Here is an 18,353-nt window from a genome sequence, read left to right on the forward strand (position 1 = left end):
TAGCAGGACCCTCCTGGATAATGGGACTAGCAGGACCCTCCTGGATAATGGCATTAGCAGGACCCTCCTGGATAATAGGACTAGCAGGACCCTCCTGGATAATGGGATTAGCAGGACCCTCTTGGATAATGGGACAAGTAGGACCCTCCTGGATAATGGGACTAGCCGGACCCTCATGGATAATGGGACTAGCAGGACCCTCCTGGATAATGGGATTAGCAGGACCCTCCTGGATAATGGGATTAGCAGGACCCACCTAAGATAATGGGACTAGCAGGACCCTCCTGGATAATGGGACTAGCCGGACCCTCCTGAATAATGGGACTAGCAGGACCCTCCTGGATAATGGGACTAGCAGGACCCTCCTGAATAATGTGATTAGATTACTTTCTCATAGGATTAACACTTCCTAGTCTAGATTTTTAGTTTCATTTTCTCCTGAAATAAACACTTCCTAGCCGAAGTTTATGTTTTATATTTATATTTGCTAATAACTCACAAAAAATTTTCCCAGTGACAACTGGGGCAAAAATTTTATTTATTTTTTGTTTCTGGTGGTTCTCAGGTTTTCTCAAGCGAGATCTGGATTTGAAATTCAAGAACAAAGTTTCAAATTTTTTAGAATAATCAATTCCATGATGGTTAGAATTAGCTTCTTCAATGCATATAGCAGCCTGACTTCGACACATGTTTTACTAGTCAACTTTTGATCAAGAAAACATTTATTCAAGAGCATTTTTCAAGTTGTCATTTTGAAGAATGTCAAAAGTTCCGTCTAAGTGGTAGGTTCAGCCTCCATTCCAATTCTAAGTTAAAATATTCACTCAAAAATCAAGGTGATATCTTAAAGTCAAAATTCAAGTGAAGATTCAAGAAAAGCTGCGTGGATAGAAGTTTGTACATTTGTTTTTCTTTTGACTAATAGTTTTCAATTTTTTTGTAAGAATAAGAGCCGCGATCTGGAACCTCGATGAAACCTCACTTAACTTCCAACTCATCACTTTATCTACTCGAACTACAAGTGGCCTGATTCCCTTATCACCCGGGATATGTAGGATGTCCAAACAAGGACTCGATCGCACAAATTTTGTTCTTTCAAGTAAGAGTTCGGTCNTATATATATATATATATATATATATATATATTTCATATATTATTTAATTAAACTAATATTTCTTAATTATGTTTTTTTTTATTGTTTTGATTACCCATTTAGCTTTTATTTATTTATTTACTCAAAGCAATTAATAATTATATAATTATCATTATATATATATATTTAAAAAAAAAACATGCACACACACACAAACCCACTCCCCACTCACACCACACGTACACACTACACTAGACACAACATATAAAAAAGGGAAAGATCAGAAAAAAAAAAAAGGAGGGGACACGAAAAAAAAAAGAAAAGAGAGGAGAAGATAAAAAAGAAAAGAGGCAGAAAGAGGAAAAAAAAAGAGAAGAAACAACAAAGAAATTTTTTTTCCGAAGAACACACGCACAAAGAAAAACACAACTAAATATTAGTGGAGTTCAAGGTTTCAAGTTCGTGGTTCCTAAATTCTTTCTTTTCGTGAAATAATTTCCACAAGAGGTAATACTAATTTTATTTTGTATTAGTTTTATGTCATGATAATGCGAGAATGAATTGCAATATATATTAAAGTTGTTAAATTTCGCATGTGTTTAAACCATTAATATTTATTCATGTTATTGTATGAAGTATGTTCAAACATTCATATCAACTTTATGTTTAGATCCTTTGTATAGTTATATTTAGTGTGAAATTATTATAACAAACCATGATTTATTTTATATTTAAATAACTCATAGTTTATTTTATATTTAAGTAAAATTATTGTCCAAGACATGTAATTTTTAATATTTAGTTGATAATGATAACATGTGTAGCTATTATGTAAATATATTAATTTTAGTTAGTAGAATTTTCGTTTAATGTTAGTGACGTAAAAAAATCGAATAAAAATGGAAGAAAAGAAAAATATAATAATAATAATAATAAAAAGAAAAAGGGAAAAGTTAAAAAAAATAAACAGTGAAAAAGAATATACTAAAAAAGAGGGGAAAAGAGAAAACAAAAAAAATAATAGAAAAGAAGTATAAAAATAATATTAAAAAAATATTCAATTGAAGAGGAAAGATTTTTTTTTTATTTTTTTTGAAAGTTTCTTTGTCCAAACAAAAAAAAATTAAGTTGAAATAAAAAAAAACAAATAAAACCTTGAAAGTATAAAAAATAATAATAACAATAAAATAATAATAATAATAGCAAAAGATGAGAAGGTAAAAAGAGAAAACAAAAAAAAGAAAAATGCAAAAAATAGAATAAAAAAAATAATAATAACAAAAGAAAAAGTAAAAATAAAGAATATCTTATTTTATTCTGCTTTGCTTGATTTAATTTATATGCTTATATATATATTTTTAATTAAAGGGCATGGATTAATAAAATAAGGTAGTTTTAATATATTTAAATAAAAGAATGAGGGTAAATACATTTGTTTAAACAATAGAATATTCAAAAATTAGTTTAAGTCATAAAAGTCCATAAAGTGACCGTGCTAGAACCACGGGACTCGAGGGATGCCTAATACCTTCCCCTCGGTCAATAGAATTCCTTACCCGAACTGGTTCGCAGACCAAACAAAGAGTCATTTCCTTTTGATTAGGGATTAAATAAAAGGTGACTTGGAACACCGTAACTCAATTCCAAGTGGCGACTCTGAAAAAACTAAAATAATCCCCTAATTAATTACGTCACTTAAATTGGAAAAACCCTTACGCCGCCGCGCGAAAAAGGGGTGTGACACTAAGTATGGCATATGCATAAAAATCACGAAAATAGACATTTATTGGAAATATGCATCTTTTGACAGAAATATCTCATTATAAGCATACAAACATCATTTAACACCTTATAAATACATAAGACACCACTTAGTCAATTGAGGATATTCTTAGAAAACCTTGTAGTGAACTATGTCACTTTAGACTGACTACTTCTTAATGATACAGTGAAGTTTCTCAACTTCACAAGGAACTCTTCCTAGCATGCAATCCTCTCACTACAAGCTATCTTAAGACTCACTTAAGTAAGACAAAGAGAGACCATCCATACACCCTCTCTAAGCACACCTAAATGATCCTTCAGACTACCTATAATGAGATACATACTTAAAATACATCAAAAACATGAACATGAGATCCTCCTACCAAAAGTGATTCCAAGGTTCACTTGAGTGAGTTGTGAAGCGACCGCCCATACAATCCATACACACACACTAAAGAGATCCTATATACTACCTAAGATAGAATTATTCTCACTTAATACGACAACATATAGATGATATGACATTTCCATCCAAAGCTATCAAAAGACTTACTTAAGTAAATCGAGAAGATAACGTCCATGATTGACCTCTTCAAGATTGCCTAAATAATCATTAAGACTACCTAAGGCTTATATCATGTCTACATAATCAACCATATTCCCTAACTAGAGTCATTCTTAAGACTTATCAAGGTAAGATACAAAGTGACTATTCCGATGCCCCCATCACACCTTAACTACTCTAGAAAAGTACTTATTCATTTAAGATGCTTTCTTAACTTAAGTCATTACATTCATTAGTTCTTTTAAGAAGCATTCATCACATAAGGACATTCAAGTAATGGTCTTGGACAAGACCTAGGGACTCTCACTAACATCTTCAAAGCCTATTGTGCAATGTCTAGATAGCGTACCATATCACCACCTAAACTTCATAGAACTTCTCTAATGCTAGTAGGTAATCCATATGATGAGAATAGGCAATAACAGACATAGACCATGATAGCTAAACATGGAATTGGAAATTATAACCTACTCCGATGACGGTGTTTTACTTGCCAAGGGTAGAACTAGGACACATCCCATATAGGCACATGGTTAAGGAATATGAAGGGCTTTTATGCACTCTAGTCTCATCTCAAGTAGAGCTGAATTGTACTATAGTCTCCTTCTCATGTAGAGCTACTTCCCATAGCACACTCACTCGGTGCTAGACTTTGTTCTTATAGAGTAATTGACATTAAAGGATCACATGAAGAGGTTCCATATCTAGTTCATAACCCAATCACATTCACCCTACCAAAGAAGTCCACTAGGGCTACCCTAAAATGGAAAAAAAGACAGCGCATCATGACTTTCCTAAGGTTGATATGATGTCGTTCCAGCCAATCAACCCTAAGTTCATCATTCGTTTCATGAAGAATACCATTACAGCTCTCGACTTCAAAGTTCATAACCTTACCACTAGGTTGAAGGCTCAACGTACATGACCTTCTTATCATCATTTAAGGTCTCAAATATCATTAATTCATACATGACAAGGGTTCACTAAGCTTACCTATTCAAGACATCTCATATTCACATGTCATTCATACATGTATCAAGTAAGGGACACAAGTCTACTAAAAAAATATCACATACTTTACTTTATTACATATAGCATATCATTCATTGAAGTACTTATTAATGAACTTTATCATATTTATGTCATCCTATAAATTACTATAACATCATCATTATAACCATCATAGACTAAAATAGTCAAGTAGGAACAACCATGCATCAATTGTAAGAGTACACACATAAGCACATAGTCATAGTCTAACATGATCACCTAATATCAATAGAAGAACTCATAGTTTCACTTAATAACATGTAGATATATATAATCATATTTCACATAAATCAACTACAAAAATCATCATAATAGTTCAAGTAGTGCCGACAACGTCATTATCATCATATTACATAAAGTAACCCGATAAGGCCACATCAATTGCAAGTAAAGCACATAGCACCGCCACCATAAGTGGAACATACCAATTTTGATATAATTCAAGTATAATTAACATAAAATAAATAGAATTAGGGAAGTGTACCACCAATCCATTCTCTCCACTTCGGTCGATATCTAAATCATCCAATTTAATACCATAAGGCCCTTACCCATGGCCATGAATATTAATTCAATACAATTATCACAATACTCTATGGATCTAAGTCAATTCAATATATCTAAGACCAATTAGATGTAAATTTAATACAATTCTTACATTATTCAATAGCTCATAGAAAACTACACTAGAATTCATAAGCATTAGTACAATATCACTTAACCCATAAAGTAGTCAAAAACTAGGGTTCATCAATTACATGGGTTCATAGTTTAATTGATTTAAAATCATCTAATTTACAATAATTCAATCAATATTCAATGCTTTAAAACCTTTAATGCAAGAACCCATGGATACATCATAAAATTGGACAAGTTCATCTTTGAAAACTTTAGAGAACTCTTTGAATGTTGGGCTCCTTGATGAATAGAGTTTCAAGGATCAAACCATACCTCACTGATGTTAATCCACCAATTTGATGAAGAATCACCACTCAATTCTCCAATCCAATCTCTTCCTTGAATTTTGGCTTCAATGGAGTTCTAGAGAATTTCTCAAGGATTTTGGATTTTGATTTTTAAAGAATGAATTCTCCTAAGTGTTTAAGACTTATAAACACATTTATAATACCAAAAATACCCCTTAGTAACGCCCTTTCTCCTATTTGGATGTGGGGTGAATTTACCACTTCACCCCTAGACATTACAGTAAGTTGTGCAGGAAGATAGCTTCACGGACGACTGCCCATTGACGGGGCGTCAGTCCACAAATGGATCGTCCTGTCCTCCATCAATGGGTTCAGAGACTGGAAAATGGGAGTCTAGGTCCCTAGTCTAAGTAATCATCAACTCCCTTCACCTACGGGGAGTCGATCAGGCCACGAGCCATCGATTGCCATTCGTAGGTGGGACTGCCTTGGGTTGTTTTGGCCACCAACATGAGTCCTTCCTCAAGGACCCTTGGATGGTCCTTGGGGATGTTTTCCCGTACGTATCAAACCTGAATATGTTTGTATACGAGTTTAGGACATCACACATCAATTTCATTAAAAATGAACACGTAAACTAAACATATCAAGACACACAAGGTAGTTTCAAGGCAAACCTTTCGAACGTCATGGACGTTCTTGGATGTTTTACCTCCAAACTTCATGAAACTTTACACAATGCCTAAAAACACTATAATAACTCATATAATGACATCATCATTCCAGGATTTGCAGTCCGATACATTTCCATTATGTTACCTAGCCAAACCCACCACCTCATGTGCCAAAGTAAAACAGTTGTTCTTCCTTCTCCGCTCCTACTTTTTCTACATATGCGGCGGCCGGTTACCGAAGAAGGGGGGACAACTCCTTTCTCCTTTGCCTTGCTCAATCTTCCTTTTCTGATTGAAAGTAGCAAGCCACTCTACTATTGGTACAGAGGCCAGATAGAAGGTTGCTCATCCAGCCCAGCGGATCCATTGTTTATGTGGCAGTGCAATGCAGCTGAAAAAGGGAAGCCCATTAAGAAACACACATATAGGCACATAACCACACATGAGGCACATAGGTGGCTTAGTCGTCGAACGTCTTAGTCGTCCCTTGACGTTTCACTTTGAAATCACTTCAAAATCTAGACACTGCCTCAATACCACATTATAGACCATTTTAGGACCTTAGACCATCATGAAAACCATGTCAGGATCTAGCTTCAACTAAGTCTATTTTGAGGTATTACAATCTCATAAGCCCCAATTAAAATACCAATAAAACAACCCAAATCAGTTCTTTTTTATTTATGAGAATTCATTTTTTTACTTGTCATTTAATATTTTCATCCACAATTCACAAAGTCATGTGCACTTTTAGTAATGAACTTCTATAAAGTGAAACTAAAAAAAAGATGTTCAAAGTGCAATCATTGACTATTAATTTTGGAGTTATAATTGCCAAGAGTTATGTGGAGTAATGAAAATAAAAATAATTAAACTTTTGTTTTAAAGAAAATAAACAAATGAAAAAGTAATAATTGACATATCCATTCATTTCTGTATAACAATAAAATGAATAAAAATATACTTTTTAATTACAAATAAAATTATGATACAAAAATCATTCTTAAGATCCTACAATATATTAATATATAAAAAAAAAAATTTGAAAAAAAAGGTACCTGATAAATGTTAGTGATTCACATCAAACATGACAAAATTGGTAAATTAAAAATATTTACAATATATTATATATAAATTCAAAAAATAATTAAAAAAGAAACTTGATAAATGCCTGTAATTCACATCAAATATAAGACAATTGACAAATAATAAAATATTTACAATATATTACTATATAAATTTCAAAAAATTTAAAATTAAAAAACGGTACACGATAAATGTCAGTGGATCACATCAAACATGAGACAATTGGTAAACATAAAAAATATTTTTTTCATGATATATATAGCTCAAAGATTTATATGAGAAGATGAAAAAGTGTTGGAGTTACATAAATTAATTTTCAAAATTTATTGAAGGGACATGGGGAGAGGGAACATTGGTAGACAGTTACTGCTTACCATTAAAATTTGCATTTACATGGAAATGAAACTGTTACAACTAAAATTTGGATAAGTATCTTCCTCTTCACAATATATTCTTTAATTTTAAGTTTTTATTTTTCCAATAAAAATTAAAGGAAACCTTTCTCAGGTATTGTAGTTGTTCTCTACACGTGTTCATATGAAATCTAAACAACTTAACGTGGAATACATGTGCAAATGACATCTGGTTAGAAGACAAGAAAAATACACCATAAATATAGTCTATTAGTTAATATTAGTGAGATACACCAAATGATAAGATTGAAAATCATCAAATTGAAACAAATATTACATTGCATTTAGCTAATAAAATTTTCATTGACCATATTCATAGATTTGCGTGAATAAGATATATATATATATATATATATATATATATATGAAAATCCACATTGAACATTCACAAAAAAATCTACAATATTATTTTGTGCTAAACTTATTATTAAAATCTTTGTTTAAATAAGCAATAACATTTACTATAGCATATATTTTGTGAATTAGTAAGTACGTGCAATACATATGTCAAAAACCTAACCGAATTCGGTTAGGGGTGGTTAAGGGCAGGCGCGCGTGGACGGGTCCCTCCATGTGGGTCCTGACTCCCTAACCAACTCTAGACTCTAAATAACTAACCTAACTAGCTAAGTAACCCAGCACAAACAAAAATAAACTATCTAATGCACCCGACAACCTAAGACTTAATCGAGTGACACTAACCTAGTAACTAGTTCAAGAAACATCCTAGTACCTAACCTAGGATGGTCCAAAAAGGTTGATTATGGTCCTAATGACTTAGGGGTACTTTTTTAATTACCCTAGGTCACTTAATTAATTAAATTAGCAACCTAATTAATAAATTAAAAATTAAGGTCAAGGCTAAAATCCTTAGAAAAATTTAAGATTTGACTAACTCAAATGCTTTCCTATTTTTAGTCAATCTAGGAGGGGCATTTTAGTAATTAACTAATTAATTTATTTAATTAACTCAATTAACCTAAGTTGAATTAGTCAAGATCAGATCCTAAGACTTAAACTCACGTTCACACACTAGAAATTTCATGACTCAAAATAGTGAGCAAACGTAAGAAGAATAGAAAGTTTCTCTCGATTCTCTTAGGCGATTTCAAAGTTTTCGTGCAAGGTGATCTTCATAGATTCAATTCTACATAAGGCATGGGTTTTCTCTCTTGGTTTCCTTTATCCAAGAGGCTTTTCAAACATTTTATGAATTCAAGAATATCTAAACTAGGGTTGTTCCCAATGACATTATTGAACGTCCATCTCCCTAGTTATCGTTGTTTTCGATCCTACTAGTATGTAGATGTAATCTCGAACATATTGCTGGTATGTGGTTCTAACTGATCATTATGTGTAGGTTTCTTGATTTGTTAATGTCTAATGAGGGCTATAGATTTGATTTGTATGATTAGAGTATTATTTACATGAGATAAAGTATGTTGTAATACCTATCCGATTCGAGAATGTGAAGTTGCTATAAGTCGGTTATGAAGCTTAGTTTACCGTAAATGTCGATTTGCTTAACAAAATGATAATCACTATAGTATATTCATGAAGTTGATTGAATTGTCTAATGATATTCTCATTACCATTGTCTAGTGAAAGTTTGGTTTATCGCAATAAATTGGCTAACAATATTCTAGATTACCATAATATGTGAAAGTTTAGTCTATACCAATAAATTGGATTGCAATGTATTTCCAAAATATGGTACAAAATTGGCTAATAACTAAGTTATACCAAATTAAGAATGAGCCATGTAACTTTGAATTCATAACCAAGGGAATGCCAATCATTAGGACAAGTCCCAACATACCCTTTCAAAATGAACTATGAATATAAGTAAGTACATTGAACAAAGTTTATAACGTTCATAAAGAGTGTTATAAAGCTACCAAATGTCATTGAACAAGATAAGGTGAGTAATGACATAATTAAAAGTTTAAGAATTATGAAAGTGACCAGAATGAGGTGTCAAAAGAAGTAAATCAAGTAGCATTCACACCTAGACAATTATGTTAAATATACTCATATAAGAGGGTGTTAATAATCGTGAGACAAGTCTCATTAACACAAAGATTATAATGTAAGGTTAAATTGACATTTTATGAAGTAAAGAAAGGGATGACCGTGCATCCAAAGATTTAAGTAAACCTTATAACTAGAAGCAAGCTTCCCCTAATGTTTAAGTCAACTCTAAAAGTTATAAAGAAAAAGAAGTTGAGCAAAGCCCCGATAGACTAGTAATGAGATTGTGCCAGCACATGTAAGTTTCATGAGATGAGGCTCCACACATGTGGATAAGAATCTCCGAAAATCTCCTAGTCTTTGAACTATGTTTTTAGCGTAGGAACTAGCCAACAGATTTTACCTAAGAGAGATAGGTACGATGCGGTTTCACTTTGGCCGGTGAAACCACCACTTTTCGGTGTGGGGCAGACACTGGATTTCATGTTTAGCTCACATGATCTATGTCAGTTAATGCTCAAAGAAATTATTCGGTTCACCTTAGCCGTGAAACACCTCTTTTCGATTTGGGGAAGACACTGGACTTGGTTTTACTTTAGCCGGTGAACCACCCCTTTTCGGTGTGGGGCAGAAACTAGATTTAATGTTTAGATCACATTATCTAGGTTCACTTTGATCGGTGAACCACCCCTTTTCGGTGTGGGGCAGACACTGGATTTCATGTTAGCTCGCATGATCTTAATGCTAAAGATTTCTTTAAGAAAGTAAGAAAGAAAGAAACACAAATGTAAGATCAAAGTGAGCTAAGAAAGCAAGAGATTAAATATGTCAAATTATTTGTGTTTATAAGAATGAATTTTTAACCAGTTATTGGCTTGTTCCAAATCAAGATATATGCTCCAATATCTCCACATTTTGCAAGTGATCAAATAATTGGCATAAGCCAAATAAAAATTGGCTTATAATGATTTCTTATATTATGCAAATAAAAGGGGAGTAAAACATAATGGCTAATCAATGCCCCATAATTCCATAATATGAAAATGATGAAATAAGTGGCCTAGCCAATAAAGATTGGCTTATAAAGATTTCATGCAACTTAACAAGAATGGATAGAATAACTTGTGGTAAGGGTAGCCAAATCTTTTCCCTAGTCTTTTAGATTACTTTCTCGATTTATTGTAGGTATGGGACTACAATGAATCATTTCTCTTGTAAGTAAGACATAGGATTAAGGATATCATTGAACTACACAATAAAAAGAATAAAAAGATTGAAAACTAAACTAAGTGTTGGGGGAAGAGCTCTCCGGTTAGGGAGGAAGAAATTTCAAAATTTTCGTTCGAGTTGTTCTAATATTATGTTCATGATTATAAGGTCTTATGTTCATATGGAAAATGAGTTGTTTATTTTGAATGCATTAAAATATGCCATATTCATACCATAATTCACAAATAATGAATTTAGAAAGTCTAGTGACTTCACTTTCTAGAAATGACTTGTTGTTATAGGAAGAACTTTCCTTGGTCATGCATAGTCCTTACGTGTATATGTGCATACACCATACATAGTACAAGTGTGTACTAACCCTATACCATTACTATTTAATAGGCGCAGGTCAGAGAGCAAACTGAAGACTCATTAAAGCAGTATGGATTAGCGATCTCTAGACTTTGGTAGTTCCTCTTGAGTTCGAGGATGCTACACCTATCATTCTAGCTTAGTACTTTAGACATATCTAGTAGATTTTGTACCTAGTGTTTCATTTCATACTTTTATTCAAAGCTTTGTATTAAGATCGTTTGGCAAACTATTATGATATATTGATTTCTTCATTGAACTGCTTAAAATTGTAGATGGTTGTTTAGTTTGAGCTCATTAGAATATTATTCTATATGGTAATCATATGAAGTCTATGTATACTTCACTAGGTTTTAAAACTTTTAAATTTTCTACAAATTTAACTATATGATTGTGATGAAAGCTAAGAAGAGGCTTGTCTGCAACTTCTGAGAGGTTAAAGCTATCGATTGCATTCGTATTTAAGAATTTGGGTGTGACAAACTTGGTATCAGATCATGAGGTTAAATTACCTAGGAACTAAAGCTCAAAACAACCACGTTACGTAGTTTTTATCTTATGATTGTGAAGCGCGCACAATCATGACTTAACGACTAAGTGATGATAAGAAACCTTCATTCTTCTACTCTTTATCGTGATGTATAGAGCTTTAACATGTTGTGTCCTTCTAGTGTCTAACTTTCTTCTTGTGTAAACGTGTAGAAAATGAACACAAGGAGAAAGCAGGCGGAAGAGTTGAAGTAGCATTTGTTGGAGGCGACCAAGCTCCTCCTCAAGCCCCAACTTCTGGAATGCAAGTGCCTGGCAACCCAGCTGCGTTGACGGATGGAGAAGTAAGAGAATCACTAGTTTATATGGCCCAAGCCATCACTACTCAGGCACAAGCTATCACAGCCCAGGCTACTAGAGAGGGTGCTCCCAGGGAGAACCCACATGCTAGCACCATGGCTAGCAAACTGAGGGACTTCACTAGAATGAATCCTCTAGTCTACTACGGGTCCAAGACTAATCAGGATCCCCAAGAGTTTGTGGATACAGTTTACAAGATTCTCTGTGCCATGGGGGTGAATGAAAAGGAGAAGGCTGAGTTGGCTGCATATCAACTCAAAGATGTGTCTCAAATGTGGTACAAAATGTGGGCAGATGACCGAGCACCAGAAGCAGTCCCCATCACTTGGGACATTCTCACGACATTCCTAGAGAGGTTCTTTCCCATAGAGCAGAGAGAGGCTAAGGTTGAGGAGTTCATCAACCTACGGCAAGAAGGTATGTTCAGTCAAGGAGTATTTTTTGAAATTTGTTAAGCTTTCGAAATATGCTTATTCTCTGGTGTCCAATAGCAGGGATGAGATGAGCAGGTTTGTGACTGGTGTATCGGAGGATCTGGAGGAGGAATGTTGGGAAGCCATGTTGCATGATAACATGCACCTTGGTAGGTTTATGTTACATGCACAACATGTTGAGGAGAGTCTTCGGAGAAAGAGAGGCCGAGAGAGCAAGAAATCTAGGTCCTCGGATCAGTCCGGTTCGAGCAATGCTAATAATTCGTTTTGATAGCCCCAAGTTCAAGAAGGGGCACAAGCACTCAGGTAATCCTACTCCCTCTAATAACACTTATGCCGATGGGGACAAGTCTGAATCCAAGAAGGGCAATGATAGAAATGCCCAGCGTGATAGAGAGCCTTGTGGCAAGTGTGGTCGTTTGCATGGAGGTGAGTGATTGGTAGGTACTAATGCCTGCTATGGGTGCGGCAAGAGTGGGCATATAATTAGGGATTGCCCACATGTGAAGAATCAGGCCAAGAAAGATACTTAGCCTCTACCTAATCCTTCTGTTGCAGTTTAGCCTCCCAAGAGGAACGGGTTTTATGCTTTGAAAGATAGAGAGAACCAGGAAAAGTCAGTTGTTGTGGTCACTAGTAAATTGCTTGTATTTTCTCTTCCTGGTTATGCATTGTTAGATCCAGGATCCACCTTGTATTTTGTTAGTCCTTTAGTAACTAGTAAATTTGAATCTCTTCTTGAGATATTGCATGAACCTTTTCTAGTAAGTACTCCTATAGGATACAACATTAGAGTTGAAAGGGTATATAGAGATTTTCCTGGTAACTGTACTTTATAGAGTTACCTATGATGACCTAATAGAATTAACCATGCTTACTTTGATATAATTTTGGGTATGGATTGGCTCCATAGGTGTTATGCTACCATAGGCTATTGAAATAGGGTAGTAAGGTTTCAGCTTCCTAATGAGTTAGAGCTGGAATGGTAAGGGCGTAGTTCAAATCCAACAGGACAAATAGTTTCCCATCTTAAAGACAATAAGATGTTATTTAAGGGGTATTTTTACCACTTAGTCAGAGTCGATGACTTAGAACATAAAGTTCCTTCCATAGAGTATGTGTCCATAGTGAATGAGTTTCAACATGTATCATGATCTCAAGGAGATCTATTGGTGGGAAGGTATGAACCGAGATATTTCTAAGTTGGGGAGGACTGCCCAAATTGCCAACAGGTTAAGGCTGAACACCTTAAGCTTGGAGGTCTTACCGAGTCGATTGAGATCCCGTTACCCTCACTTGTTCAGTTCTTGAGGTTAGATATACTCTTTCTAAGTCTGATTATATATATGAAACTCTAAATTTTAGTGCATTAGTCATTTTTGGTGTTTTAAGTCCATAATTGTGTATTTTATACTTGCACTATATGAGTTAATATGAGTTCATGCTTACATTCATGTTGCTGTTTTTCTATAGCGTTGACATGATTTTTTGTGTTGAGAAGGAAGTTCCTCAATCTCAGATATGAAAGTTCATATAAGCTTCGAGTGTTGTGCATCATCAAGAGTAAGTTGTGAATCAGATATTCACAAAGATGAAGTTTCAAGCATGTTGATGTGTTTTCGAAAATACCCTCTCTAATTCAAAATGATGTGTAGTGTCATTTTGGGACGAATGTTCCTAAGGGGGGATAATGTAACATTCCATAAAATGTACTCTTCTAGTAAAGAGCCTATTAAGTTTTAAGAATAGGTATTGGGGGTACATAGGCATCCCAATTCCCAATATTGAGTAATATTGGGCATATTAGAAAATATTGGCTTAAGGTTGTTAGACAATTTCTATGTATACACAAGGTTGTATATTAAAATCCAAGCTTGTCTAAGAAATGTACCTGCAATAAAAACCCTAAGCTAAAAATACACATATTAATTCTCAACCAAACACATGAGGCACTAGGCATCAAAGTGTCAAGCCTAGGTACCATGGCACATAATCATTTAAAATGATCATATAGATTAAGCAGTGCCCAAGGACATAGTGAAGATCTTTGGGACAATAATTAAACATTCCAAATGAACCTTAAAAAAATACTTAGTTGGTAAAGTGGGAAGCAACACATGTGCAATCACATGTGTAACCGACCAAGGGGGACCACGCGACCAACCTAACCGAATTTGGTTAGGGGTGGTTAAGGGCAGGCGAGCGTGGACGGGTCCCTCCATGTGGGGCCTTACTCCCTAACAAACTCTAGACTCTAACTAACTGACCTAACTAGATAACTAACCTAGGACAAACAAAAATAAACTATCTAGTGCACCCGACAACCTAAGACTTAATCGGGTGACACTAACCTAGTAACTAGTTCAAGAAACATCCTAGTACCTAACCTAGGATGGTCCAAAAGGGTTGATTATGGTTCTAATGAATTAGGGGTACTTTAGTTATTACCCTAGGTCACTTAATTAATTAAATTAGCAACTTAATTAATAAATCAAAAATTAAGGTCAAGGCTGAAACCCTTAGGAAAATTTCAAATTTGACTAAGTCAAATGCTTTCCTATTTTTAGTCAATCTAGGAGGGCATTTTAGTAATTAACTAATTAATTTATTTAATTAACTTAATTAGACTAAGTTAAATTAGTCAAGATCAGCTACTACGACTTAGATTCATGCTCAAACACTAGAAAACTCACGACTCAAAACAGTGAGCAAACGTAAGAAAAATAGAAAGTTCCTCTCGATTCTCTTAGGCGATTTCAAGGTATTCTTCAAGGTTTTCATGCAAGGTTATATTCGTAGATTCAATTCTCCAAAAGGTATTCATTTTCTCTCTTGGTTTTCTTTCAACAAGAGGCTTTTTAATTGTTTTGTGAATTCAAGAATATCGAAACTAGGGTTGTTTCCAATGACATTGTTGAACGTCCATCTCCCTAGTTATCCTTGTTTTTGATCCTACTAGTATGTATATGTAATCTCGAACATGTTGTTGGTATGTGGTGCTAACTGATCATTATGTGTAGGTCTTTTGATTTTTTAATGTCTAATGAGGCCTGTAGATTTAATTTGTATGATTAGGGTATTATTTACATAAGCTAAAGTATGTTGTAATGCCTAATCTTGTTCGAGAATATGAAGTTGCTATAAGTCGGTTATGAAGCTTAGTTTACTTTAAATGTCGACTTGCTTAAGATAATGATAATCACTATAGTATATTCATGAAGTTAATTGAATTGGCTAATGATATTCTCATGACCATTGTCTAGTGAAAGCTTGGCTTATGGTAATAAATTGGCTAACAATATTCTAGATTACTATAATATGTGAAAGTTTAGTCTATGTGAACAAATTGGCTTTCAATGTATTTCCAAAATATGATACAAAATTGGCTACTAACAAAGTTATACCAAATTATGCATGACCAATGTAACCTTAAATTCATAACCAAGGGTATGTCAATCATTGGGACAAGTCCCAACATACCCTTTCCAAATGAACTATGAATATAAGTAAGTACATTTAATAAAGTTAATAACGTTCATAAAGAGTGGTATAAAGCTATCAAATGTTATTGAACAAGATAAGGTGAGTAATGACATAATTAAAAGTTTAATAATTATGAAAGTGACCAGAATGAGGTGTTAAAAGAAGTGAGACAAGTATCATTCACACCTAGAAAATTATGATGAAGATACTCACATAAGAGGGTGTTAATAATCGTGAGACAAGTGTCATTAACACCAAAATGATAATATAAGATTAAATTCACATTTTATCAAGTAAAGAAAGGGATGACCGGTTATCCACAGAGTTAAGTAAACCTCAAAACTAGAAGCAACCTTCCATAATGTTTAAGTCAACTCTAAAAGTTATAAAGAAAAAGAAGTTAAGCAAAGCACAGATAGACTAGTAATGAGATTGTGCCAGCACATGTAAGTCTCATGAGATGAGTCTCCACCAAGGTGGATAAGAGTCTCCAAAAATCTCCTAGTCTTCGAACTATGTTTTCATCATAGGAACTAGCCAGTGGATTCCACCTAAGAGAGCTAGGTACGACGCGGTTTCACTTTTGCCGGTGAAGCCACCCTTTTCGGTGTGGGGCAGACACTGGATTTTATGTTTAGCTCACATGATCTATGTCGGTTAATGCTCAAAGAAAGTATTCGGTTCACTTTAACCGTGAAGCACCTCTTTCATTGTGGGGAAGACACTAGACTTGGTTTCACTTTAGCCGGTGAACCACACCTTTTTGGTGTGGGACAGACGCTGGATTTCATGTTTAGCTCACATTATCTAGGTTCACTTTGATCGGTGAACAATCCCTTTTCGCTGTGGGAAGACACTGGATTTTTCATGTTAGCTCGCATTATCTTAATGCTAAAGATTTCTTTAAGAAACAAAGAAGAAGAAATGTAAGTTCAAAGTGAGCTAAGAAAGCAAGAGCTTAAGTATGTAAGAAGGGTAGCCAAATCATTTCCCTAGTGTTTTGGATTACTTGCTCAATTTATTGTAGGTATGGAACTATAATAAATCATTGAACTTTTAAGTAAGACATAGGATTAGGGAGATCATTGAACTACACAATAATAAGAAGAAAAAGACTGGAAAAAAACTAAGTGTTGGGGGAAGAGCTCTCGGGTTAGGAAGGAGAAAATTTCAAAATTTTCATTCGAGGTGTTCTAAAATTATTTTCATGATTCTATGGTCTTATGTTCATATAGAAAATGAGTTGTGTGTTTTGAATGCATTAAAATATGTCATATTCATACCATAATTCACAAATAACAAATTTAGAAAATCTAGTGACTTCACTTTCTAGAAATGGCATGTTGTTATAGGAAGAGTTTTCCTTGGTCATGCATAGTCCTTACGTTTATATGTGCATACACCCATACTTAGTACAAGTATGTACTAACACTATACTATTACTATTTTATAGGTGCAGGTCAGAGAGAAGATTGAAGACTCATTGAAGCGGTTTGGATTAGCTTAGTACTTTAGACATAGCTAGTGGATGTTGTCCCTAGTGTTTCATTTCAGACTTTTATTCAAAGCTTTGTATTAAGGTCGTTTCTCAAACTATTACGATACATTGATTTCTTCATTGAATTGCTTAATCGATGGTAGATGTTTGTTTAGTTTGAGCTCATTAGAATATTATTCTATATAGTAATCATATGAAGTCTATGTGTACTTCACTATGTTCTAAAAGTGTAAATTTTTTTGCAAATTTAACTATATGATTGTGATGAAAGCTAAGAATAGCCTTGTCTGCGACCTCTGAAAGGTTAACGACGCTGGTTGCATCCAGATTCCAGAATTCGGGTGTGATAGGTTTTGATTTTATTGATGAGTTGTGAATTTCCAAATAGCTGTGACTTTTTCAATAAGTTAGTTCTTTTCCAAAGGGCTGTGATTTCTAGAAAGGTCATGACTTTTCAGAGAAGACACAAAAAACACTTCTACATACCACAATTTGTTGGTTGTAAATAGAGGGGCTTCCTCTCATTTTCAGCCACAATTTTTTTTAATCTTCTACTCTTCTTGTTGTTGAAATTTACAATTTTTGTGTCATTTATTATCGTTTATTGAATTCAAAGCTTGCGGAATATGATGTACCAATATTCAGATGAAGTAAATTGTTCTATTCTAAGAGGGTATGTTCCATAACCTCGACTACTTAGAAAAAAATAATTGTAATGATATAATAACTGTTTTATTTCTTAATATATACAAAAATATGTAATGTTCCAATATATCAAGTTCACATGATGTAGTCTAAATTCATTTGTTTTTATTAAAAGTTTCTCTTATGATGCAGATATATGTTAATTAATATATTTTTCTAAAACTCAGAGAATTTTCACGGTTTGATTTTTTATGCTCAAGACAAAAAGAATGACATTATTTGTTAATGATACGTATATTATTTAGATTGTCATGAAGCTTG

General features: G+C 33.9%; 1 protein-coding gene across 1 annotated transcript in view; it reads left to right on the plus strand.

Annotated features, from left to right (window-relative positions):
* Positions 1–12,843, plus strand: part of LOC107016701 — a 17,629-nt gene extending 4,786 nt beyond the window's left edge. Inside the window, exons 5-7 of the mRNA XM_015217092.1 lie at positions 11,795–12,035; positions 12,162–12,389; positions 12,560–12,843. Coding sequence (XP_015072578.1) covers positions 11,795–12,035; positions 12,162–12,389; positions 12,560–12,843 — 753 coding nt within the window. The remainder of the gene's footprint in view (positions 1–11,794; positions 12,036–12,161; positions 12,390–12,559) is intronic.
* Positions 12,844–18,353: the final 5,510 nt, after the last annotated feature.

The sequence above is a fragment of the Solanum pennellii genome, chromosome 4 (assembly GCF_001406875.1).
Source record: "Solanum pennellii chromosome 4, SPENNV200".
Classification (NCBI taxonomy): Eukaryota; Viridiplantae; Streptophyta; class Magnoliopsida; order Solanales; family Solanaceae; genus Solanum; species Solanum pennellii.